Source organism: Neofelis nebulosa, chromosome 4 (genome assembly GCF_028018385.1).
Source record: "Neofelis nebulosa isolate mNeoNeb1 chromosome 4, mNeoNeb1.pri, whole genome shotgun sequence".
In the NCBI taxonomy this organism is placed as follows: Eukaryota; Metazoa; Chordata; class Mammalia; order Carnivora; family Felidae; genus Neofelis; species Neofelis nebulosa.
This window is the reverse complement of record NC_080785.1, coordinates 21,167,273-21,193,641: the sequence shown is the minus strand read 5'-3', so window position 1 is coordinate 21,193,641 and position 26,369 is coordinate 21,167,273. Positions and strand designations below refer to the sequence as shown.

General features: G+C 49.2%; 1 protein-coding gene across 3 annotated transcripts in view; it reads right to left on the bottom strand.

Moving 5' to 3' along the window:
- The window catches only part of PLXNA4 (plexin A4), a 448,488-nt gene that overhangs the window by 359,546 nt on the left and 62,573 nt on the right, over positions 1-26,369 (bottom strand). For 2 of the 3 annotated variants that reach the window (XM_058724250.1, XM_058724247.1), the window contains exon 2: positions 10,591-11,855. In XM_058724250.1, coding sequence (XP_058580233.1) covers positions 10,591-11,775 — 1,185 coding nt within the window. In that variant the 5' untranslated portion in view covers positions 11,776-11,855. The remainder of the gene's footprint in view (positions 1-10,590; positions 11,856-26,369) is intronic. The other variant, XM_058724248.1, reaches the window with a different exon arrangement.

The following is a 26,369-nucleotide window of genomic DNA, read 5'->3' as shown; positions in this document are numbered from 1 at the left end:
CATTTTCCGTCAAACTTTTGGTATCGTAGGCTATTGGAGCTCCTGTTTCTGTTAGGGGAAACTGAGGCGGTGAGTGAGGACAACACTACTTACTGATCTTCACTTATTAATATGCTTAAGAACGTGTAGGAAGGAACAATTAAATAAAAGCCTAGGTGAGGACCCAACTATATAAAGATGGAAACATTTCATCTGTCCCTGCCCCTTTCCCAGTGGAGACAGATAGACCTGGGCTACAATTAGACAAGGCAACACATGCCCTGCCTCAGTTTTGTACCCAGCGCTGGAGGTACAGCGGGCATGGTGACCAATGACCTGGGGCAGCAGCAGGGTTGTGCAGGAGGGCTGACATCTGGGCTCAGTTCAGAGAGCTCCATCCAGCACAGGGCACGGCCACTCTTCCGCATATCAGCTATTTCAGAAAAGGAAAATAACTCAAGATCTTAGAATCCGACAGCCTCATTTTGCAGAAGGGGAAATTGAGGCCTATAGCGTCCAAAGACAATGCCCCCACCACCGGTGACCTAGTAAGTTGATGGGAAAATGGTACCAGAACTCCAAATCCTCAGTCCAGAGGGACAAAAACTGACCTTATGTAGGGGTTTCCTGCAGGGTTGCTATAGGGTGACCCCAAAGGAACTTATTCCAGGGCCAAAGACTACTCAGGGAAGAGCCCCTGCCTCCACTTCTCCTGTCATGCAGGACATGTGCTCTACCTTTCTGGGACCCGTGGAAGCAACTAACTCTCCCCTATGAAGGAGGCCCTTGGCCAGTCATCAGAAAAGGGCTTCCTCCTTTCCTGGGTCTATTGGTCCCAAAGAAAGTGAGGGCTGAAGTTTTGAAAAGAAATAGAAGTTAGGAAAAAAAGAGGAGCAAAGGCCCATGAGGTCCTTGCTAATGTGGAAAAGAAAAGGTCTTTAGATTCCTCATGCTCAGCAGCCCTAAATTCTTCCTATTAATTACACACACACACACACACACACACACACACACACACACACACACACATCCTAAAAGCTGACCATAGCAGACTTCCACTGGAAATGGGGAATCAGTGAATTACGCATGTGGGATTTCTTTTTAAAGGGAGATATTGATCAGATAAGCTGAAGTAGCTCATGTCTAAATACAGACTCCAGTTGTAAAGCCCTGCAGTATAGGAAGGTAATAATCACCCACTTATTGGGGGCCATAGCTCAAATATGACCACTGACCCCTAAGGTGTTAATAAATGCAATAGCGTCTGATGCCCACAGTGCATCTATCCCTTGAGATGACTCTGACTTGGACGGCAGGGGGAGAAGGTAAGCAAAGAGAATCCTCGGGGAGGTGGGAACATCTTGAGGTGGCTCTGGTAGATTTTAGATTTACTTATCAGAAAGCTTCTTACTCCATAAAATAGTCCCATGTGCCCGAGTGCTCATTTCTGTGACAAGGAAAAATCCCCCAAGTTGGACTCTGACCCACCGATTCCTTTACAGTTCTGCATAAAATTTCCTTTCTCTTTTCGTTCTAACCTCTCCTCCCCTGAAAGTCTGCCTGTGGCCCATGCTGACCCCATGGGTTGAACTCTCTTGAGAGCCAGAGAAAGCCTTGCAGCAAGTGAAGGCCGGCCCTCTCACCCTGGCTGTGAGCACAGACATCGGAAGCGGAAAGAGGGAATGAGGCCCCATCCACCTCGTTACTAAGTGCGATCTCAGAATGATTCCTGTATTGTCTTTTCCAATGAGATTGTAGGGACAATGAATGTATACGGAGACCGAGAGAGGGGAAGCCAGCAAACCACAGTCACAACAACCTGGTTACACAAAACTGTTACTGAAGGGGCTTCATGAGAAGTATCTCGGGCTTGGAAGGACAACCCAACAAATCACACCAAGGATCCCAAGAGTCAAGTGCCAGATTTCTAAGCATCTAAAAAGGGTGGGTACTAAAATAGAGGACAGAGGTCATTGTGTTTTAGGAATTATGTGTGTATTTGTGGCTTCCAATGCAAACAACCATGAAAGCACTTAACTATCTATGGATCCATGGGAATGATTTGCTAAAAGCAATGCTCATTTTCGTACTCATTTTAATATTTCTGCATGTGCTTGAGATCGTCTGTGCCCAATCGCACCAGGTATCTGAGTGGTCTTTCCCTCATCATCATAATAAGCTATCCTTCTGATAGGAAACTAATGCCAGTATCTCGAGCTGTTTTCCCAGGAGAGAGGCATTAAGCCAAGCACACTCTCTATAGGCCTCACTGTAACCAACAGTGAGCTGTAGCAACATACCCCTCCTAGGAATTGCTGAGCACAGCCAGCAAAGAGTAGCTCCAACAAGGGATCAGATCCCGGGGGTTGAACCCATGACCTTCTCCTCATTAGCTCAGCTGCTGAGAGCCCTAGGTTCCATCCTCTGATAAGCAGACAGGCTCATGATACCATGGCCAGAGCTATAGTCCAGCCAAGCAAGAGAATCAGGACCCCACTGGCCCAGCTCTGCAGATGGCCACCATGCTGGGGCTAGCCCAGTAGTCCAAACTGGACCTGTGGGAAATACCAGGGAAGGCTTCCTAGTGTTGGGAATGGTACCAAGCACAGCCTTGTTGGGTGCCACTTCTCTTCATTTGTACCTTAACTTCAGAGGTCCCCGGTGGTTACCTGTCAAGGGCAAAGAAGCTCATCAATCCCACCCTCCCACCCCCTTCCAGAACGCAGCAGACAGCCCCCGCACCACAAGGGCTGTAATTGGAGCGGGGCGCGCCACAATGATTAAGTTTGTGTGTTTTCTGGCGGGCGCCGGGAAGCAGCGGCCCCGCTGGCCAGGCTGAATTATGGGGTAGGTCATTCCCTTGTTAGTGGGAATAAATTCTATTAGCCCCACTCTTGTTGCCGTGCATCTTCCCCTCTTGCTCCTCGGGCTCGTGAGTGAGTCTGGATAATGTTGCCTGCATGCGGGATAAATTAGCCAAACAAATCCCATTATATTTTGGAACACTGACAGAGACACAGTAATGACACTGAGACCAGGAAAGATGTGGGCTTTCTTCTCCCGCTGATCCCGTTCCATCTACGTGGACAGCATGGGGGGCCCAATCCACAGGGGAAAAAAGAATGTAAATGGAGAGGCTGAGTGAAAAACTCTCTTAGTTGTCTTTTCCCCTTCTCTCCACTAAGTTTGTTAATGAAAAGAAGCAAGCGCCCTGCACGGAGGTGTGGTCATTCCCCTCTGCCTTGCAAAAGCTGAGGGACACCTGAAGGGAACAGCAGGGAGAGTCTGGCTTGGAATGTAGCCTCTCTTTCAAATGCCTTAACTGAGCATTCATAACATGTGCCAGATGCAGGGGAAGACGAACAGGGTACACACCAGGCCTGGGATATGGAACATGACATCTGGGTTAGGCAGAGCCCAAATCTCTCAAAAGCAGATCCTGGTGAAGAAAAAATACAAGTGTGAAATCCTAGTAATGTCACTAAGTTACTTCCTGTCCCATCGGGTGGTTATTATAACCAAAGGAGAATATACAGGTGGGGCTGTGGAGGTTTTAAGCATCTTACAAACACAAAGTGTTCTATGACTCTCATTATTTATTGTCTATGAATTTCTCTTTCCTTAGGAGTCTCAACACACTTTATGAAAGGGATATTATTTTTCTCACCTCCTTTGTGAAGATGGGACACATAGCTCAAAGCAAAAAGGAAGCTTCATCACCAGCCCAGTGGTATCTCATGAGCGAGGACTGGCTGAGACCCAGAGGTCCAAATTCTCAGAATCCCAGCCAAGACACCACCCTGTGAGGATGACAGGAGTTGAAGGAAAGGCCCAGAATGCAGATGCGGGCCATGGAGGCTGGCTGGTCTGCGCGCTCACTGAATAAGAGACCCGGATGCCCATTTCGGCTGGGCTACTAACACGCCGTATGGGGCACATGTGTGTGCATGTGTGTGCACGTGAGCGAGATCTTGCCACATTAGTTGCTCCGTGTAGTGTGTGGGTGGAGGGAGAATGTGTCACAGAAGGAGGGGGAAGAGGGCCCCGGGGGATGAGCGCAAGTGTGATAGCAGGACACGGCAGAGAGAGCAGCAGAGACAGGGATGAAGGCCTCCTCAGGTCTCCTGGCAGCTGTCTTTGTTAAAAGTCTGTGTGTGGGACTCCTGGGTCCTGCCACTCTCCCTGCCGACTCGAGAGGTTCCAGAGCATTCTGGGAGGACATGTCCCTTCACCTGGCCCAGCACACCACCCAAGGCTCAGCCACCATCCTGTATCCCAAAGGACCGTGTGTACTTAGCTGGGATATGACTTTGATTGCAAACCCCGTTGGCCAAAAAGAGGAAGGTGGGTGGCCTTCTCACCTGCATACCTGGAACAGAAGCCATGTCAAGGGGAGGGAGGGAAAACTTGATTCTATAAAGTTTGCAATGTGGCAGTTGCAATATGGCAGATTCCCAAATCCCAAATTTGAAGTCTGGAGTACCGGGTCAAAGGGCCATGAGGGGTGGGTACCGGGACCAATGAGAAAGTAGTGTGATGTGAGCTCTCACTGGGTGAGAGTGTGGTGTGCGGTGAGCATGTCTGATGGGCCCAATGTGTGTGTGTGTGTGTGTGTGTGTGAGATAGAGTGGAGCTGAGGAAGGAGGCATGGGGCAGGCAAGAGGAGTTGTTCCTGGTCTGAGCAGGGACTATGTCTGAGCAGCAAGAGAAAGCTGCCTAGCACCATGAACAACAGGATACACCCCATCCAGCCAGAGCGGCACTTCCTGCTGACTGGGAAAAGAAAACACCCTAAGCAGACTAGCAGAAACCAGCACCCGGAGCCTGGGACGGCCTCCTGACCATGCCGGATGCTCACTCGCATGGACTTTCAGGATCCCAGGCGCCAGACGAACCTGAGTAACCATCCAGGCTGGGATGGGAGGCCAGCCCATGTCCAGGGCCGGGGGGGTGACCCTGTCTCCTCCCAGGGCTGCCGTGCCTGCAAAACCAATGCATACACAAGTCAAAGCAAGGGCACCTGTGAACGGGGTTCTCCTTCACTATTCCTTACTATCAGACATGAAGCGAAGCTTGGGGTTAAAAATCAAAAGCTCAGTCCTTGTGCCTCTGTGAATGTTGTGGGATGGAGCAGGACTGGTGGGTAAACCCCGAGTCATAGAGAGGTATGGTTTAGCAATGGTTCTCAAGCAGGGACTTGTGGAAATGTGAGAGGCTTTTCTAGTTCTTGCAGTGAATGAGGGTCCCATTGGCACTCAGTGTTCTAGAGCCTGAGATCCCAGGATCATAAGTGCCCTGCAATGCCCAGACAGTGCCTGCACCATATTGCCCCACACTGGATGCCACTGGCACACCACTGAGCACAAGTGCGGAAAGCACTGGGCTGAGAATTAGGATGTAGGTTCTGGTCCACCAATCATAAGACCTTGAGGGATCTACTTGACTTTTCTGTTCCTCCAGCTCCTCAACTGGAGGGGATGCCTGCCTTTTCTATTATCCTACTGCACTGTTGGGAGAAGAAAAGGAGGTGATGAACCCCTCTGTAAACTGTCAGGCACAAGATGAACTCCTGAGGCAGCCCAGAGGCCACCACTCTCTGTTCCCACTACTGAGACGTGACCGGTGGGAGGCAATGATTCTGGATAATAGTTTCTGCCCTGAGCACCTACATTTTTGTATTGGAAGGTCACTTGAAGTTCAAGTTTTAAGGGGAAGATTAAAAAGCTGATTTTTGCCCCATATGGCCTTATCAGTACTAAAGCTGACACTGCCTGACTCCTATGTCCACTTCTCAATTGGCCCCAAACTCAGGGAAGACTTAGTGGCATGAGTAATGACCTGTCCCATGACCACAGCCATTGTTCCCATCACACAGGCCATAATCACCTACTGGGGCGCAGCTCCCTCCTGGGATCCTGGGCCCCTGGAGACCGATGTCGTTTCATGATTGGCACCCACCAGGAGGGAGCAGGTAGCCAAGGGCCTGACAAATGTTTCATCGATTCATTAATTAATTCGAAGGTGGAAGGGCTAGTGTTCCATGAGGTTACCCTAGAAGGCTGAAGAAAGGTTGAGGAGGCATAGATAGCTTGCTTGGGGGATCTGGGAGGCCAGGCCACTCGGCCCATGTGAACACAAGAGCTTTGGCCCACAACAGCACACTCCCCAGCCTCGTTGCCCCACTCTGGGTCAGGAGTGTCAGGGCTCCCAGGAAAGGGCTGGGAACTGTCACCTTGGCCTGCTTAGGGCCATGGCACATGACAGAAGCCAGAGACAATGGGCTTCTCATGCCAGTCATCTTGTGCTCTGTAGACAGAGGGGTTGGGGAGCCTGGGCGACATGACAGCCTTCAAAAGGGAGAGACAGAGACCATCCCGTGCTGAGTAGCAGAAACAGAGATTACATCATTAGCATTAACCCTCCTGAACGCTCAGAAGCAAAGGGACTCAGGTCGGTCTTCAGTCTGCTGAGTCCCAAGATAGAATGGGACCCCCAGCTGATGCCTCTAGGACCCTCCTTCTGCCTGTGCCCTCCTGAGACCTGTAAAGCAATTTTCAGACAACAGACCATTTGTTCTTGGATACCTCTTTCCATTCAGGCTGGGAAAGCCAGGACACAGGAAAAGAATGGCCTAGAAGGCAAAGGGGGAAGCTGCTTCCATCTCCCACAAGCACCAGAAAACACCTGGGCTGCTTCGCCAGCCTCTACACCCAACACCCACTCAGAGATTCGTGTTTGCGACATGCATTTACATCCCTGTGAGGAGGCCACTCTGAGCCTGCCAGCCCTCATCTCTGATGTGGACTCCGCCACCCTTCCCTGATTCACCTGGAATAAAATCAAAACAATGCGGAGCTCTCTGGGGACCTGCAGACTGAGAACCCTCCTCACATACAACCCTTCCCCCTCTGCTCACCAGGCTATGGCCCACCACGAATGTCCCATGGAATGGCAGGCTGAGTCACACAGATGTCTTCTTCCCACTCCACCTGGTCTTCCCTGCACACAGGCAAAATACCAGCTGGGACATAATAAGGGGGCCAGAGGCCCCAGGGTTTATATTGCTTCCTGCTCTGAGTTCAGGGGGCCTGAGTTCAGGGGAAGGAATGTGGATCCCAAGAAATGGGAAGGGCCAGAAAACCCTGAAGAATACCATGGGATGAGTGGTCTACCTTAGGGAATTAGGAAAACAGGAACACAATAAAAATGAGTCACTGGTCAAGAGGTACAAACTTCCAGCTATAAAATAAATAAGTCCTGGGGATGTAATGTACTGCATGATTGACTATAGTTGATATGCTGCATTGTATATTTGAAAGTGGCTGAGAGAATAGATCTTAAAAGGTGTCACCACAAGAAAAAAAAAACATGTGACTGTGTGTAGATAACTGGACGTCGTGTGGCAATCACTTTGTAATACATACACTCAATTGTCATGTTGTACATCTGAAACCAACATGATGTTGTATGTCAATTATGTCTCAATTGAAAAAAATGAACCACTAATCATACCTTTTCAAGCTCTATGGATTGTAATTACGATGAAGCTAAGGGAATCCCTTAGCCTACAAACCACAAGTCTTAAAAGTCAATCTCTTGGGCCTTCGCTTCCCTCCACTGTGGTCTTACAAAGGGCAGGCTGCAGGACAGAGGCCATCTGAGATTCCATCCCACCTCACAGGCCTCAAGGGAATCTTGGACTCACAGGCAAAAGAGAACTCTAGATGCATCCAGTCCATCATTGCCTCAAGGCAGGAAAGGGAGAGAGGAAAGGAACCCAACAGCCACATGAACGGGTGGAGGACAAGCTGGGTTTGCAAGTGGTGTGCCCACGACCACTCCTCCCTGAGGAGGCCCAGGAGCCTGGCCTGGCTGATGGCACGGGGCGCATGTGTGGTCTGAGCTGGGGCCAAATGAATTGTAGCCGAGCACCTGAGGACTGGAGCAAAGTAATCCGAGCGTCAGCCGAATCAAAGGAAACTGATACTTGACATTACAAGCTGGTGTGGCCTTTTATACTGGCTGGGGAGACAGCCTAGCCTGGTGTGGAGTTTCTGGCCTCCTCCTTTCTGCTCTCAGCCCTGAACTTGCCTCGAACTTGAAAGGGCTAATTAAAGCCCAAAGAAAAATCAAAAGCTTGTTATCTGGCTCCATGACTCCCAGCCCTGGCATTAGCCTGTCTTGCAAAGCTGTCGTCCCTCTGTTCTCTCCAAGGCCACCATGCGGTCTCAGGACCCGCAGCTCTGCAGACTTCCATGATGAACTTTGCTTTTTGTATTGTGGCAGGGAGCAAGGGCGGGGCAAACACCTGCCCATCGGCAGCCAGGCTGATCCCTGCAGCTGAGTCTACTCCCAAAAGCATCACCCGAAAAGACAGAATCTGAGCCAGTTTTCTACAGAAAAGCATCTATGGAAAAAATAGCCAACCCATCTGATCTCAAAAGAACTAGCTGTTTGGTAAGCACACCGCATAGACTTGCACTTTCAAACATAGGGTGTGCATACTTGTGTGCATGCTCGTGGGGGTATTTATTGTACGTGTGCACACATGCATGTGTAGGTGTGCATGTGTGTGCATACATGTGTGCAAGTGTGATTTTCCTCAAGAGGCAAAGGAAATTTTCCTCGAGTGCTGTGTCTGCCATTCCTTCCCAAACTATGTGACTTTGGGCAATTCATTCACCTTGTTGGGCCTCGGAATGAAGGTACAGATCAGAGGGTCTCTAAGGGCCTTCCTTCTCCATGCTGGCTCCCTACTGCGTCTCCCCAGGGAGCTGTGCTTGAGGCTGTAATATATGTACATACAGTACAGCACCTGGCCTTTATAGCCTGCATTTGGGAGAAGTCCATGGCCCCCAGGTCATAAACCTGTCTTGTTTCATTGACTCTATTGAGTGAATCCGCCATTGCCCTAAACCAAAGGCTCCCAAAGATATGCCACCCACTAAGGCTCAACAGGTACAGTGGAGTCCCCTCCACTCTCTGGCCTGGCTAAGACTGTCAACTTGTTGCTTCCTTCTCTGGCCTCTCTCATTTCCTTTGTGACACTAGGCTTCTCAGGATATCTGAAATAAATGGCATCTTTTAGTTTCAGCCCAACTACCTAGAAAACTCACCAGTGGAAAACAGCATGAGCCTAAATGTTAGGGCACCAAAGGCAAACCTCGCCAAGTCCCTTCCTTCTTCTCCATCTCCCCAACCCCTACCTCAAAGTCCCAGAGCCCGCAAGAACAGCCCCTCCCCCCAAAAGCTGCCTGGGTGCCAGCACCCTCTGAGATGGGTTTGGCAAGTAGCCATATTTCATGAAGGGAAACTTAGAGACTTTTTAAATCAATCAAAATACATTTCACTAATGTGGAATCCCACCAAAGTTGGGCTAGCAGTCAAGAATCACATCCGTGCAAACATGTTCCACCTGTGTGTGAATTCTCCTTTCTTCTCTCTAGGATAGACTTTTCTCAAACTAGGTTTTTAAGTGAATGAAAAAAAAAAAAGGAGGAAGGAGAGGGACACAGGGCATAGAAGATGCTCATAAATCAGACTTCTAAGTCACTGGAACAATGAGAAAAAACTGGACCATTTTAAAGATGAACAGATGTGAAGCCATAGCAAGCTGGATCACGAGTGAGTTAGGTTGGGAGAGGCAGGAGGGTGGGTCACCTGTTGCATGAGTCCCTGGGAAGGTCTTCTAAACCAGCCCTTCATTCTCCCCTTTTTCTGGTTTCCTTCAGCACTTCTGTCACTCAGTAGGGTTCCGAGGCTGTTTGCCATATCTCTTCCACGGAACAGTGCACACAGAAGATGCTTAATACATGCAGTTTTTTTAAGCTTATTTATTTTGAGAGAGAGAGTGAGCAAGGGAAGGGCAGAGAGAGAGAGAATCCCAAACAGGCTCTGCACTGTCAGCATGGAGCCTGACATGGGGCTCGATCTCACAAACCATGAGATCATGGCCTGAGCCAAAACCAAGAGTCAGAGACTTAATCGACTGAGCCATCCAGGTGCCCCATAAATGCAGTTTTCTCAGCGAGCTCTGTTTTCACCTCTGTGTTCCCTGGACTCCCACCATACCACTGCTCTCATTTAGCCATTTCCTAAGGATCCTCGAGGGACAAAAACGTGATGCTCCCGAAGCCCTAGATCTATCCCAAGTATAGAATGACTGGCTCCATTACTCCCAGTAATGGTTTTATTCTAAGTTCCCTGGAAAGTGATTCTTGGCATGGTCAGTAAGAAAGATGGATATGTGTCTTATATACCACAGGACATAATAATCTTGTCTTAACAATGCCTGGTGTATGTGACATCTGTATGACACAATCCCCACCTATTTCTAGCATGCCCTCCTAGAGCCATGCCAGGAGCTAGTACAGAATAGAGAAAAGCATCAAATAGGAAATCTACCTTGCAGCTCTAGCTCCAGCTCTCATAAGCTCAGCGCCATAGCCATAGCACGTTGGAGCTGCTGCTGATCTGAGTCCAGCGAGACCCAGAGATGTCTTTGTCCCATTGGCAAAACGGGGTGGGTGATTCACACCCCATGGAAACCACAGGCTAGTGTCCCCCTGCCACGCCACGCCATCCCAGCCCGCAGGCTCTCCCCTGACTCACCGCACTGCTGCAGGGAATGTCCTTCACCTTAAGCCAGGCCAGGTCCAGCGTGCCCTCGCCCCGGTAGCAGGACTGCAGTCGCTCCTTAATGCGATCGTTGATCTGCTTCAAGATGAAGATGCACAGGGCCGACTCATCCAGGGATTTCATTTTCCGTTTCTGGCCCTTGGAGAAGACAGTGAACAGGAGGTCGTCCTCCGGACGGACTCCGAGGGTCCGGGCGAGCACAGCCCCGGCTTTGGACAGGTAGGCGGCCTGCAGCAAGCGGTACTCCACCCCGCCGCGCTCACAGCCAATGGGCACCTCCACGTAGGAGTTGAAGGCGGTGTCCTCCTTGCAAAGCCTCACAAGCTTCGATGTATAGACCTGCTCCTTTGTGGTGGAGCCTGGTGGAGACACCATCTCAGGCTGAAGCGTCAAAAAGTAGACAAAATTGCCACTGCTGAAGCCATAGACATAGTAGATATCAAAGTCAGGGATGACAGTGAAGGTGTCTGAAGGGATCTTAATCATCGAGGCCACAAACTCATCGTGGAAGACGTAAGCGAACATGCCGTCCGCCTCTGAGTTCTTGGTCAGCTTCCGGCTAGAGATGGTAGGGAAGTACTCTGGCTTCCCATCCACTGCTGTGGCGATGAAGAGCTTGTCATCTAGGTTGCTGTAGGAGACGATCACTCCAAAGACAGAGCCGCTCTCGTTGACTCCAGACAGGTAGTGTTCCTTTTTGTGAAAAGGCTCCCCCAGCTTGAAGAGGTCCTCCAGCCTGAGAAGCTTGCAGATGCCTTGATACAGGCTCCCACAGGCAATCAGCCTGTTCTCCTTGTAGTCTATCAGGAGCATCTTGTTGACATTGTTGGTGGTGGTCAGGGGCTCGTTGCACGTCTGGACGATGCGGGGTGGGTAACACTTGGGGTTGTCCTCGTCCGGCCCTGTCTGGTGGGTCACCAAGACCTTCAGGTCACTGGAGAGCTTGTAGATCCGGTTGACGGCCCCCAAATAAATGTGCCCTGTCCTCTCGTCCACCACCAAGTGATTAAAACCCTCAGCTGGCTCCCCGCGGAACGTAACAAAAGACCGCTTCTGGGACACCGGGGGTGGCTGCCGGGGGAGCAGAGTGGAGGAGCCCATCCCCACCATCAGGAGATGGGAGAGCAGGCAAGTCCAATTCCACGGCATGGCTTTCATTTCAGAAACGGGTCCTCGCGGCACGGTAGCGCTTGGCACAGGGGCCTCCTCGGAGGGCCAGGACTCTGGAGTGGAGGCTCCTGTGGGGGAAAGGAAGGATGTGATACTGGGTAATAATGGTACAGGGCTTGTGTGGCTGGCCCCTCAAAGCCCTCTGCACGTGCTGAGACCAAGAACTGCACTGGAAAAGCTGGAGGCTATGGGACTCGGCCCCCATGCATGTGTGGGTCACCCAGGCCTGGGTGACAGCAGGGCCGGGAGGGCAACTTCCACAATAACAACAATGCTAATAATAATGATAATAGCGATGATGATGACGATGAAGCACGGCCATTGGCTATCTAGCGCCTGGCTTCATAGCAGTCACTGTCCAGCACCTTCCAGAGGCTATCTCATTTCATCTTACAAACCCTTCAGAGTTGAGTATCTTCTACCTTCCCCTCCAGATCCATTCCCCACCCTTCTCTGTGCCTCGGAGGCTAGCCTGTATGGACGCTATATCTGTGGGCTGCCTGCCCTCAGGCCTGGTTAGGTACAGCCAGATGGGAGCATCAGCAGAAGGCTGGCAGGAGGGGGAGGGGACAGGCGATGGAGCTGGGCCTCCATGCTCACCCACAGGTCTCAGTGGCTCCAGGCGTGCCTCTCCACACTGCCTGTCTGTCTCCAGGTGCTGTGAACCACCTCCTGCCTGACCCTACTTGGTCCCAGAGGAGGTAACGGGCCTCACTCTTCCTACCCCCAAATACTGCTCTGCTCTTAGGGAGCCATACCTTTGTGAAGAGCTCCCATATTGACCTTTGCACAAACAACTGAATTTGCACGCACTATCTCCTACTGGGACCCTGATTCGTAGTCCCCTTGAAGTAAGTAGTACCTTTATCCCCATGTTGCAGCTTAGGGAAGTTATAAAACTTGCATAGCTATAAGCAGAAGTGGATTCAAACCTGGGTGTGTAAGTCTACAGCGGGTTCTCATTTTTAATTTTTTTAAGTTTATTTATTTTGACAGAGACAGAGACAGCATGAGCGGGGGAGGGGCAGAGAGAGAGGGAGAGAGAATCAAGCAGACTCGGCACTGTCAGCACAGAGCCTGACACGGAGCTCAAACTCACAAAATCGTGAGATCGTGAGCTGAGCTGAAGTCAGACGCTTAACCAACTGAGCCACCCAGGCACCCCCAGTGGATTCTCATTCTTAACTGCTAATCCATCTCAGTTTACCCCAACCTGGAACAGATGGGGAGGTGCACCAGCTACTGTTTATATGCAGCAGAATAGTCCAAACAACCCTTTATTGGGGTCCATTGGTCACAGCCCCAGTCTTCTAGGTCTACACCTATGCCGCGGACACTTCTCCTTCGCACCTCCCCACCGCCAGATAGTGCATGAGGCCAAAACTTTAAAACCACATCCTGGATCCCTTTGCACCACGACAGCAACCAGGTCCTCCGGGTACACTGCCCGGCTCTGAGCCCTGATGTCATTTTAATGAGGCAGATCTTGGCTGCCTCCCATATTGGGGCCTCCTCTGAGAGGTTTTCATTAAAAGGAGAGAACAAATGGTTTAAGAAGTGGCCCAATAAATAAATAAATAACTCCCCATGGAACAAAATAGCTCTTGGTCCTAATGGTCTTATTCATTTCTATTCAAGAGGACGGCTTCATATTTCTTCCAGTTTGAGAGAAAGCAGGGCAGGAATGGCCTGCATCTTACTTGGGGGCATCTCAGCTTTGTGGAATTTCTCTCACCCAAATCCTCAATAATGGAGCAGTGGGAAGAGGTAGACCAGGAAGCAAGAGAACACCCCACAGGGAGAGTGCGAGGTTACACAAAGACCAAGAGAAGAAAGAAGAAAGCAAAGACATGACGTCGTCAGCTAAGATCCCAACCAAAGCCACACGTCTTCTCGAGTGAACATCAGAGAGGAGGATGGTTTGCACACCCACAGCCCAGAACAGTCCTGTGAGTCCAGTACCTTCATTCACACCCCCACGTGGGAAATGTCTGCTCAGGGCACACACAGAATTTGCAAAATGCTGCAGGATCCAAGGACAGCTGAGGCTGGGGTCAGGTCCCAGTAGATGCCACCAGAATCTAACTTATTCAGATAGTGAAAGGTTATGTGACAGCAGTTCCCATGAGGAACGCTGACTTCTACCTTGGGGTAAGAGAGCAAGGACAAGGCTGTGGGATGGCATCTGGGCCTGGCCATGAACTAAGGGAGGACATGTGGGGCCAGAAGAGAAGGGGAGGGGTCAGTGTGACAAAAGTCTGAACATATCAGATGGCATATTCACCAGGGAATGTTTGTCTGGAGAACAGGGTCAGGTAGGAGACAGGGCTAAAAGAAGAGCCCCAAGCCTTGTCAGGACATCCCTGCGAGGGGGAGACAAAACTTCATGGTATTGAGGAGAGAAACTTAAAGGAAGAGAGCACATGCTCCCAGAAAAGGGTCCCATGCTTCAATTTAGCCTCTGCAGAAGGACTTGACTTTGGGGTTGAGGGCTGTGGGCTCCGTGGGGGCAAGGAGGCCCACCGAGTTCACTGGTGAGTCCAGAGTGCCAGGCTCATGCCCGACATTCAGCGGAAACTCAAGACTTACTTTCTGACCGGCAGAGAGAGGGGCTGGAAGCCAGGAGGAATGTCAGTATGTGTGGGTCATATGCCGCACCCGGGCCCCATGCACATGTTTGCACACTGACTACCTCACCCAATCAGTACAGCTGTCTGCTCTGCTTGGGGTTGTTCCATCTGCTTTTCAGATGAGGAAACTTGGGGTCTGCAAGGGCATGGGGCTAATAAATGGCAGAGTTGGGGCTGAAACCCAGGTTTGCACCCCTACAAAATCCATACTGTTCCTAGAGACACACAATTCCAGAGTCCAGAGTATAGAGCACTTGGAAGCCCTTTCTAATCCATGTAAATCCCCAGACAGAAAAGCCCCAGGACATCACCCAGGAACACCTCCCCACCTGCTCTGTAGGAGGAAGCTTAGCCCCTGGGACCCACAGGGCATAACCTGGCAGATAACATCCATCAGGCGGGCACCACTATTCACCTCTAAAAAGTGATAATGACAGAAAGTGCCTGGCACAGGGCCTTTGGCCTGACACACGGTATTTTACTTATTAAATGATAGTTGTTCTTCTTGTCGACAAGACGAAATGAGGTGAAAAGGGTTAGGATTATGATAACGAGATAATACGTGATGGCACCATCTCAGTTAGAGTGATGAGGACTCAGGATGGTTCATCTTGAACTGCCTGTGCAAATCCAAACATCAGAGAAGAATCTAGAAGCTTTTCATCTGAAAGAGATAATCCAGTTTAATGATTTCCGATCCCTGATTTTAAAGACAAGGAAGCTGCGATCCAGAGAGGTGAGGTGATTTGTAGAAGGTCACGTAGTGAGTTGAAGATGGGGGTGGCATTGAGCTCAGGTCTCCAGACTCCCAGCCCAGTGCTCTTTCCACCGCCTGCAGCCTGTCTTCCGGCTTTGTCTGAACCCACCTCAGCACCTGCTCCCTGGCCTTTGTCTTGGGTGCCATATGCCCAGCTAACACAGCTCTCAGAACATTACTGGCAACAATGAAATTCCAGCAAGGCTGGTAATCCTCACTCCAGACAGGCAGGTGCCAGTCAGGACTCGGCCACCAACTCTCTGGAGGGAACTTTCAGCAGTTCCCATATTGGAACCTGCCAGGAGCCAGGGAAGTGTGCCTGCCACACCCCCTGCCTTACTGTACACACTCATGGGCCCACACGCCAATCAACAGTTCTCTAGTTTGCGAGAAGCGAGGCAAGGAAGCCTGTAATTATGAATTTACTGAGCAGAAAGGTGCCAGGGCTCTCTCTCCATCTTCTATTAGACACTGAAATGAGACACAGTTATGCATCTCAAACACTTATCACCCTCATCTAGGGATAGTGAAATTACTGTGCCTGGAGAGAGGGGAACCCACAGAAAACAATAACATATGATGGGAATAACCAGCCTCCCTTTTTACACACCACGAAAGGACTGATTAGAAAACAAGTAACAGGGAAGTGGAAGAGAGAAGGAACAAGCAAGGGTGCGGGCTCTGGCTTGCCTCACTGGAGACCCTGCTGGGCACCACCACTGCAGGGGTCACCCAAACACAGGGCACCCCCCAAGCTCCAGACCCACAAGTGGGCAGAGCTGCCAGTCCCCTGCTCCCTAGGACTGCCTGAGGCTGCTCTGTCTCCAGGGTGGCTCCATTCCAGGACATCTGTCCTCGTAAGTGGTGACCCAACCTAGGAACCCCTGCCCCCAGTGGCACGTCCTACCCACATCATTTCTCTCTCAGTCATCAATTAGCTGCTTTTCAAAGTATTGGAGGGAGCATTCATCCCAACTCTGATTCTTAAAGGCAAGCGATGTGACTGGGTCACCCCAAGATCACCCCAAAGACCTCACTGAACCAGCAGAATGGGTAATGAGTGGAAAGCTGGGGAACAAAAAGTCTCTGGATCAAACCCAAACACACTGCACCTTTCCCTTCTTTGAAATCAGATTTTAATTCTGAGTGATCTCAGGGGAGATGGGACTCATTTTTAGAAGCTGATCATCATTTTGATTAAAGAAATTGGGGCTGTCTTTGTTTTATGTGGCAAGTGTTGAAGGGCTCAAACTAATTTTCATGAAATAGCACCCTCCTCTCAGATTCCTAAGTAGAAGAGAGGAAAGTTATTACAGACTAGTTTAAAATAGCAATTACTTCACGAAATTACTTTAGAGTTTACAAAATGTTTTCATATACATTACCTTGTTCTGGATTTATTGTTCACTGTTAGGTAGAAGAGGTATTTGTAAGTCTGCCTCCTTTATAAATAAGGAAACTGAGGCATGAGCAGATACAAGTCAGGTCTGGGCTGAGGCAACACAAAGTCATGCTGGGGTTTGGAAAGCTCTTCAGTTGTCCACAGGACCTTTGCAATTGGATAACAGAACGTTCTGAAGACATATTCTAGGATGATGTTTCAAAAGACCATCTCTACAACATACCGTGAACCCAGAAACCAATTGAGTGAGTCACATGAGCTTTTTTATGAAATAAAGTAGAAGAGAAAAATAAGACTATGTCACTTTTAGGAAGGGTAACCACTATTTAGTGAGACTCTTGTTTCAGCCATATATATGTATGCATTGAGTGTGATGTGAATGTATTTCTTCCTGTTAGTCACTGAGATGGTTAATTTTATAGGTCAACTTGGCTGGGCTACAGTACCCAGGTACACAGGAAAACATTATTCTGGATGTCTCTGTGAGGATGTTTTCAGATGAAATTAATATTTAAAAAAATTTTAATGTTTATTTATTTTTGAGAGACAGACAGAGAGCAAACAGGGGAGGGGCAGAGAGAGGGAGACACAGAATCCAAAGCAGACTCCAGGCTCCAGCTGTCATCACAGAGCCCAATTCCAGGCTTGAAACTCACGAACTGTGAGATCATGACCTGAGCTGAAGCCAGATGCCTAACCGACTGAGCCACCCAGGCATCCCTGTTGATGAAATTAATATTTAAATCAGTGGACTTGTGTGATACACACTCCCCCCTATAAAGTGGGCATCTATTTAGTTGAAGACTGGCCTGTCTGAGCAAGAGGGAATTCTGCCAGCAGATAGCGTTTGGCTTTCTGCTGAGTCTCTAGTCTGTGGGCTTATGTGGCTCTCCTCTGTGTCTCCAGTTTGGGGGCCTACCCCTGTAGATTTTAGACTTGGAGACTCTATAATTGTAGGATTCCTTAAAATCTCTCTCTCTCTCTACACACACACACACACACACACACACACACACACACACACAGATTCTGTTTCTTTGAAGAACCCTGGCTAATGCAGTCATGATCAAAAAGAGTTTTGAAAGACACCATTAGAGATAGTGGATACCTGTTATTTTGCTCCTATTCACTTACCCCCTAGGGACCCACCTCTTCACCCTCTTTCAGCTTCTGAAAGACCAAAAGCTTCTGGGGGAGTGGTCACCACCCCTGGTTCAAGGGGGAACACATGACTTGGGCCCAAGCCAATCAGCACAGAGCTGCTGGCAGGGGGCAGGGCAGGGCAGGGCAGGGAGTCTCAGTGATTGGTTCAGGCATGGCTACCTGGTCCGATCAGAATCTCTGAGAGATCACAGACTGAGGGAAAAGTTCTAGGTCTCCATGGATGTGATCTTGGAGAGGTGTGAGCCTGAGAACTGCAGGCACCATCTTATAACCATGGGGGTGAAAGATGGGAAGGGTAGCCTGAAGAGAATGAAGCCGAAGCACGGAGAAGAGCAGAGCTGAGCCACAGGAAACTACTGGATCTCGGGGCCTGGTGACATCACACAGATGTCTAGATCAAGCATGCTGAAGCCAGCTCTATGCTTACACTTTCCAGTTGCACGAGCCAAAATTTCCCTTTTGCACAAGCCAGTGTGGGTTCTGGAATTTGTTAATGAAAGAATCCTAACCCATACACAGAAAAATCCAGCCTTCTAGCCAAAAGACGACAGTGTCTCTTACCACATCCTCTCTAATAGACTATTCTTTCACAGGAAAAAGAAAGCATGCCAAAGATATCTCCATGTCCCACTGGCCACAGAGATAATCTAGAATTTTTCAAATAGTGGGGCTTCATCTCAGGTAAGATTTGGGTGTGGGAAGGTTTGTGTTGCATGTATGTGTGTGCTGACTTTCGTATTCAAACACAATGCTCCTCTCTCTGCTGGGTGTTTGCTTAGAGGGCTGTGCTGGCAGGTCTCTTGGGGTGTTCTCCACCTGGCCATGCCTCTATGTCTTCTTCATAGGTGGTTTATACCCCCTGAATCGCCACCCTTCAACCCCCCTCACCTAGGATCTCATCTTCAAAGAAGCCAGCTCTGACCCTGGCAATGCATAGGATGCCCCTGTGATATGTTAAAACAGGAATCAGTTCCCACCAGAGTCTCACACTTTACAAATTATGTTGTATTTGCCCATATATGCTGTCCCCTCTCCAAAAATATGAGCTCCTAGAAGTCAGAAATTATGTATTTTTCACCACTATCCTCTGCAGGTCCAAGACTAGAGCCTAATACATGGTAGGTATGTAATCCATGTTTGAGAACACATGAATGAATGGATAAATAAATGAATGCTGAGTGAATGAATGAATGAATGAATGACTACTCCACAGCAGTATGTATGAAGTGGCAGCTGGGATCACCTACAGCTGAAGTTCAAAATGAATCTTGGTGCTGGGCCACTTAGCTCAAACAGTGACCAAACGCAAAATGTTGGGTTTCCCTTGCTCTAATCTAGGGCTTAGAACCACTTATAATACTCAGTTTTGTCTGCTTAAAGCATGACTTCAAATGCATCAGGAAAACTACATCTTTCGTACATGATTTACAACGAGAATTGCCAGTCCACCAGCTGGAATATCATAACAAGTTGCCCTGTGTCCACAAACTAGACTTTGAGAACCACCACTTATTCAGCTGAGAAAATTAGCACAGACCCTGTTGAGGAGAAGGAGCTGGGCCTTAAGACAAACTTGCATCAAGGAAAACTTAGACGAGGCAGGAGACATAGTTGCTAGAATCAGCACCCATTCTTTCATTCAGCCAATGAATGTTGATTGAGCATGTGCCATGCGAGGCGTTCTGAGCTGGCTGCAAGGGGTACAGGCACTCCAAAGCAGAAGACAGTACCCCTGTCCTCAGGTGGCTGAGGGTCTCCTACAGGACCCTCTAGCTGTCCCCCTTTGAGGTCATCTCCAGTCACTAGTAAGTTCTGCAGAGCTCCATTGACCAGCCCCTGCTAGGAACCAGGAAACTCATTTCCCTTAGCCTCCTCTACAGTGCCCCACTTTATGTAATTCATCTCTTGTCGAGACAAGGCTGGAGGACAGAAAGCTAATGATCCACCAAAAATGTGTGCTTCTCCGTCCATGCGGCTGACTGTGTGAAGTTGTTGGTAAGAGGGGGCCACCAGCCACCTCTCCCAGCCTCTACATTTTCACACAGTATCCAGGTGTGACCCTGTGAATAGTGAAGAATTGTCACGGTTCCACCTCTGCACCAAAGCAGTTAAGAAATAGATATGTCTTCCCTACAGAGCCTTTCACCAGTTGGAAAAAGAGGGTTCTGAGGCTCTACAGGATTATGGAGCCTAGAGGTGGAAGGACCCATCCACCAAGGCAGGAAAGAAACCTTTACTGGAACAAGGCTCTGAAATGGTGGATTTCTGTGTGACAGCTGTAGGCACAACCCTGACTAACACAGGCAGAAAGAGCCAGCATATCAGAGCCATGATTCAAACCCCAGCCTGGGTGCTGTAGGGGCTCTGATTCTTGTAGCACATAAGGCTGCCCCTGGTGGGGGGGGGGGACCCCTTTAAATGCCAGCAGCCCCCTCCTTGTTCCTAAAGCCAGATTTCAAGTATCTGTGCCTAGATGGGTACAAGATGACAATGCCAATGTCTACAAGGAAGAAAAATCTTCATGTTCTTCAGTGGCCCTCCCAAAGTTTGGGAACTAGGGAGGCATTATGTGTGTGCAGCTGAGGGCAGAGAGAGGGCTGGGGACACAGCACAGGTCTCCTTTCTATTTAATTCAAGAAACACTAGACATCCATTGATCCAAATTAGCAAAATGGACAAATGCCTTTATTAGATTCCTACTCTAGTTTATAATCTATGTGCTCAGAAGAACATCCTCAGTAAGTATTTTTGTGTGTGTCTGCTTTTCTCACATTAAACTCTTAGTTTCTCTAAGTGGGAGCCATGAATTGTTATTTTATTTTTCTCAAGAATCATTTACATGTGACATCTGTAGTCTAGTCATGCAATGGCTGTCCCCAAAGCCTGTGATGTGCGTGCAGCATGTGTTCATTGCCCCCCTCCCCATCGCCATCTCAGAAATGAGTGCCACATTCATAAATGGGAAAGTGCCTGAGGGTGTGAATGTTGCAGTGCAATCCATTACTACCGCTAGAGGAAAAATCAAGTCAAAGCAACCGTCTTTCCAAGAGAAGGTCACAGCACTGTCATCGGACAGTCATATGTGCATGCAGGACTCTGAAAGTTCAGCGTGGCCATAACCCAGAAAAAACCAGAATGCAACAACAGCTAGGGCAGGTCAGGAGCCCAGGAGTCAATCCCTCCAGTCTGTTTTCCCTCTGCTCTGCTTCTGTTCTTTTGAACAAGGAGAAATGCGATATTGGTGGTTGGGGGAAGGGCTGGAGGCCCCATCAGGGGCGGGGAAGAGAGAGGAATGGGGAGCCAGGCACAGACCTAGAGTCCCTGTGCCTCCAGGCAACCAGCCCGGGTCCCCAGGAAATTCAGCACCAAGCTCAAGCTGCTCAGGGCTCTCTTAATCCTTACTTCCCAGTTTATTGAAGGGGGCTGGCGAAATGTGATTACCATGGACAGAGCCTTTGGAACCAGCCTGGAAGAAGCCTCTGCAGGAGGGTGAGTCTGTGAGCCGCCCCCATTCAGAGATTAGGTCGTCTCTGGACCCCTGAGGTCCCCATCTATGGTTTCCCCTCCCCCAGGCCTCCTTGTCCTTGGCCTTGAGGGAGCCCCCCAGGGACAAAACCACCTTTCTCTGGCCAAGTCTGCCATTCCCAGCAGAGCTGAGTGGGAGCTTCAGCGAGCCCAGGCAGCTCAAGATGGAAGTCTTATTATTACATCGCAGCAGCCTTTTATATTCCAGGCACTGTGCTCCGGGTGGGGGAGTCGCTAAGCAATGACTCTCTTTACTCCAAGTCTGGCTGTGAGGCTTTAAAAACACAACATTCTCAATAGCAGTCTGGGCTGGGAGGACAGAATCATAAACTTTCCAGTGTCTCATTTAAAGAAACAGGCTGGCCAGGAATTCAGGGTCAGATGCCCCAGCTGGACTTGGCATCAATGTGGTCACTCTCTCCCACCCCAACCCTGGGCCCAGCCCATGAGGAATGCCCTACCCAGGGGGCTGGCTCCCAGTATTCTGAGGGTGCCTATTCCCTCTGGATGTATAGAAATGGAGGGACATCATGCAAAGGTGCTCATGACACCCGAAAGCTATAGCAAAAGGGAATTTGCTGTCACTTTTGCTGCTCCAAGATCTGGGTGGACACTCAGATCACAGAGATGGGGCTGGGGGTCCATCACAGGCTGGGGACAGTCAATGCTCCATGTAGCCATTCACATACACGTGGCCTGGGGGGAAGCAGATTGAAGGCTTGCTTAGCTGACTGATTTTCATCTGGAGACAAGGCTCACTACAGCTCTTCCAGCCACATTTCCCTCAGCCCTGACATCCCCTCTGCCTGGACTCTCAGTGTGGCAGCAACAAGCAAAACCATATCACATGGCTTCACCCCAGTGAGCTCCTCCTCTCCATACCCTCCTCTCCTCTCATGGTCAAGGGAAGAAGCAGGATCTTCTTAGCCCACAGTGGGTCATGGTTAATGTGTCACCCAAAGTCATCCACAAAAGCCTCCTTTCTCTGAGTCACCATGGCAAGGATGCTACAGAAGTCAGGAATGGTAATCCCAACTGGTCACAGTCCTGCTCAGTGGCTGCCCTTCTTTCTTAATGCCTTAGTTTCTCCATCTGTAAAATAGTGTTTCGGGAAATAGGGTGATAAGGCAAGAGAGATCACCAAGTTCCTTCTTGGGCTAAATTTCGAAGTGAGAGTAAGGCATTTAGGCCTCCTGGGATACAGGCCATCACTTGTGTTGGGAAGGTTCCACAGATGGCACGTGCCACAGAACCACATAATGGTGACGATTACAACACCCAGGGTAGGGGGTGGGAGGGTGTTGACTGGAAAACAAAAGGCTGGTATTGAAGTTTCTCTCTTGAGGCTCTTTGCATCTTTGCTTAAACTGGCTTTCTAGCGGCCTAAATCTAAATTGTGGAGCGCCTTGGGAGAGCCTGCCACGGTCGGATTGCACTGCCTGCCCTTTGAGAACGCAGAGCACTCATCTGTCAAGTGGCCCTAAATCACCCGCCTTGAGCCATTTTCTCTCTTGTAATAAGGAAGGCTGGAGCAGGGCGTACTTTGTCAGCTCAGGTTCTGGTCCATCTCACAGAGCCAGGTCCAAGTGAGCAAACTAGCCCTTCAGGGAGGGGCCTTCACTTCTTCTGGCCTCTGGGGATCCCCACCCACAACAGTTGACTGAAAAGTCAGCAGGAGTCCTCTAGACTCTGAAGCACCACCCCCCCAACCCCAACCCAAGGGTTTAACTTACATCCGTGATAGAGTGATTTTGCCCATTTCCTTCCCTTTCACTAGTAAGAAAATAAATGTTAACAAGGAATGAAAATTCCCTTCCTTAGACAAGTGTGAACTCTCTAACTTGACTTTTCTAGCTGAAAAAGGTTAAGAGGTTTGGAAAGGATGCTAACTACAGGGTGCTGGGGGATCCCAGCTGGGAGCCCATTGCTCTCAGATCCTTGGGCCTCAGCATTTCCCCCAGTTAGCACCTGGCTCCCCAAATGTCCCCCCACCGACCCCAGGCCCTGTGACTGCTGCCCGCATCAGGGCCACTGCCCTTCCCGCCCACACAATCTTCATATAAGGAGGCCAGTATTTCCACCAAAGAGTGGCACTATGAAGGAGCAGCCTATTTGAGGCACATTTGGGCCAAATGACAGTACTTCTGTTGTCATCTAATGTCTAGTAGGAGGGTTCTCTTCCCAGTCCCATCATTGTCCTTCTACCTCCTCCCTTTCTTTTTCAATTCCAGGAAAAATCAGGAAGTGAACAGTTGTCTCCCTTGCTGGTCTATATTCATGTAATTAGTGCTATTTAATTCCACGATGAGCCAAAGCTCATAAAATACAAAACATATTTCAGCTGCGTGCCGCAAATCTTGGCAGAAATCTCCCTTGCAGCCGGAAGCTGAACAGAGCTATATTCGCTCCTTAAAAAAAAAAAAAAAAAAGTGTTCAGAATGATTGCAACAAAGTTCTGGGGCCAGACACCGCTACCTGGAAGTAAGCAAGGAGGTAGCAGAATAGGTCTTATATCTTCAAGTTTGGAAATAATTCCCATCACCATGACAACACTGAATTTTTGAAGTATTTAGTATTGATCAAGTAATGTTAGTATAGTATGCTATTCCTATTAAGATGCTTGTTCTTGGCTCACCTACTGCTTATTCCCGTGTGCTTTATGGTATTGGGTCCCCAACAGTGGGGATTTGTGCCACCAAGTCATACTGTTCCTCCTACCTGCTAGGAACACACCTATGAATCAAATGATTAAGGAGACATGTGTGGTTTCTGGCAACAATTCTAAAGGAATGAACACATTCCCATCTCCCAACTCCTTCTCCCCTGCCTGCCCCACTCTGCTGAGACCTCACCCTACTTCTGTATTTATACCAGAAACATATGAGGCAAGGAGTAGGAAATCTTTACCCCCATCCCACCACCCTTTCACAAGCAAGTCACAGAATGGTGAAGACCCTCAGATGTCATTCTCCAAGGTGTCCATCACCATAAAGTAGCAACAGAACATGGTCCTCAACAAGTCAACCTCTGCCCCAACATCAATGCCAGGCTCTCTTGCCCTCACCCCGACAGGACTGGTTCCCTCCCAGAGCACCCCTGTGAATTAGTTGTGCCCTTCTCCTCCAGGTGAAAGAATACAGGAGGGGCATATTGGTGGAGGGCCCACGGCAAGGCCAGGCAGAGGAAGATTCATGTTGGATACTGCTGACACCCACTTTCAGGACCTGCTCAGAAGCTGTATCACTGGTGGCACAAGAGGCCAGGAGATGGATCCAAGGTGTGATACAGGATTGAATCCACTGCAAAACCCAGGAGGCCTTTAAGTAGACTCATAGCTTTTATGAGTCTGTTCTGCACATTGCCCAGTGGACGGAAACATGAAGTGCTCCACAGAGAGGAAAATGCCTGCCAGCTCCACCCACCTCCTCCTCTTACATGGCCTGAGATTCCACCCCACTACGTCTCATTCGTGTGTAAACCTTGCCTTCCATAAGCTCCTTCATATGAAATAAACACTCATGACTCCAAAAATATATATCCATCCCTATCCAATGATTGTTAATGTCCAGATGGGGACACAGAGACTCAGAGAATATCATTAATTTGCCCAAAGCCATGCTCTTCCTATGTCTACAACTCAAGTCTTCTGACAGATCCAATACTTCTCTGTAAACCACAAAGTCACCCACCAGAGGTCATCACTGACGTTTCTATTTCAAAAGTAGGAGGGCAGGTGAGTCTAGGAGGCCTCTGACCCATGTGTGGTTGTTAAATGGGAGGGAAGGAAGTCCTTCTAGCTTATTGGAATATAGAAACTGAACTGTTTTGGAGTGCCATCATCTTGATAGGCCTTGATATCTTGCACGTGAAGGAGAGACGAGACCCCTTTCCTTCATCCCAGGGAAATGACACAAGTGGACAAGGCCTGGGTGGCCAAAGGATGATATGAAATGGCCAAGAAGGGAAGATGACCCAAGTCCATTGATGCATTTGTTCAACAACACTTACTTGGCTCCTACCAGGAACCCAGGTACTAAGAGTACACAATGAGTAAGACAAAAGTCTTTGATGTCAGAGCTTACACTTAATAGGGAGAATACAGACAATGAATAAGAAAACATAATTATTTTCAGATAGTGTTAAGACTTTAAAAAATAGAAGGCATGGCCACTTGATACAGAGTAGCTGTGGGGTAGGGGGCAGAGTCCCCAACTGGAGTGACCAGTGGAGGTCTCTCTGAGGTGATGCTTACAAAGGAGCTAAATAAATAACAAAGAGGAGCCAGCTATGCCAAGATTTGGGGAAGGGGCATTCTAGGCCAAAGGAAAGTGAAGAGAAAAATTCTGAGGAGGGGCAGGCTTAGCAAGAAAAAGGCAGAAGACTGAGGGTCTGGAAGGCACTGATGAGCAGAGAAGTGTGAGTAATGGGGTCAGAGAGGAAGGCAGGGGGTAAATGGCAGAGGACATCTAAAACTCTGGGAGGGGCACCTGGGTGACTCAGTCGGTTAAGTGGCTGATTCTTGGTTTCAGCTCAGGTCATGATCTCCTGGTTTGTGAGTTTCAGCCCCATGTCGAGCTCTGCTTGGGATTCTCTCTCTTCCTCTCTCGCTGTCCCTCCCCTGCTTGCACTCAATCTCTCTCTCAAAATAAATAAACATTAAAAAAATAAAAGCTATGGGAAGAAATGTGAATTTCACATGAAAAGGTTTTAAGCAAGGTCAGGTTTATCATTGACAAACTCAGTCTGGCTGCTAGATGGAGAAAGGTTTGTGGGTGGAACAGAAGACCTGTAGTTCACTGAGGGGTGATGGTGGCCAGGCTCAGGTGCCGGTGTTGAAAACAGAGAACCTGCTCCAACAGCATTGCTGGTGAGTATGGAAATGAGAGGGGAGGGAGGAAGGGAAATGCATAACACCTCCTTGATTTGGGCTTTAGCAACTGAACTGGGTGGGTAGTAGTGCCATGTTACTATTATGGGAAGACTTTGCAGGGGAGCAAAGAAATCAAGAGTTCTGTTTGGGACATCAAGGGCAAGATCATCTGCAGAGCCAGTCCTGCCCAGGTTGATGTGAAAGGGAATCATGGAGAGGAGTGGTTGACACAGA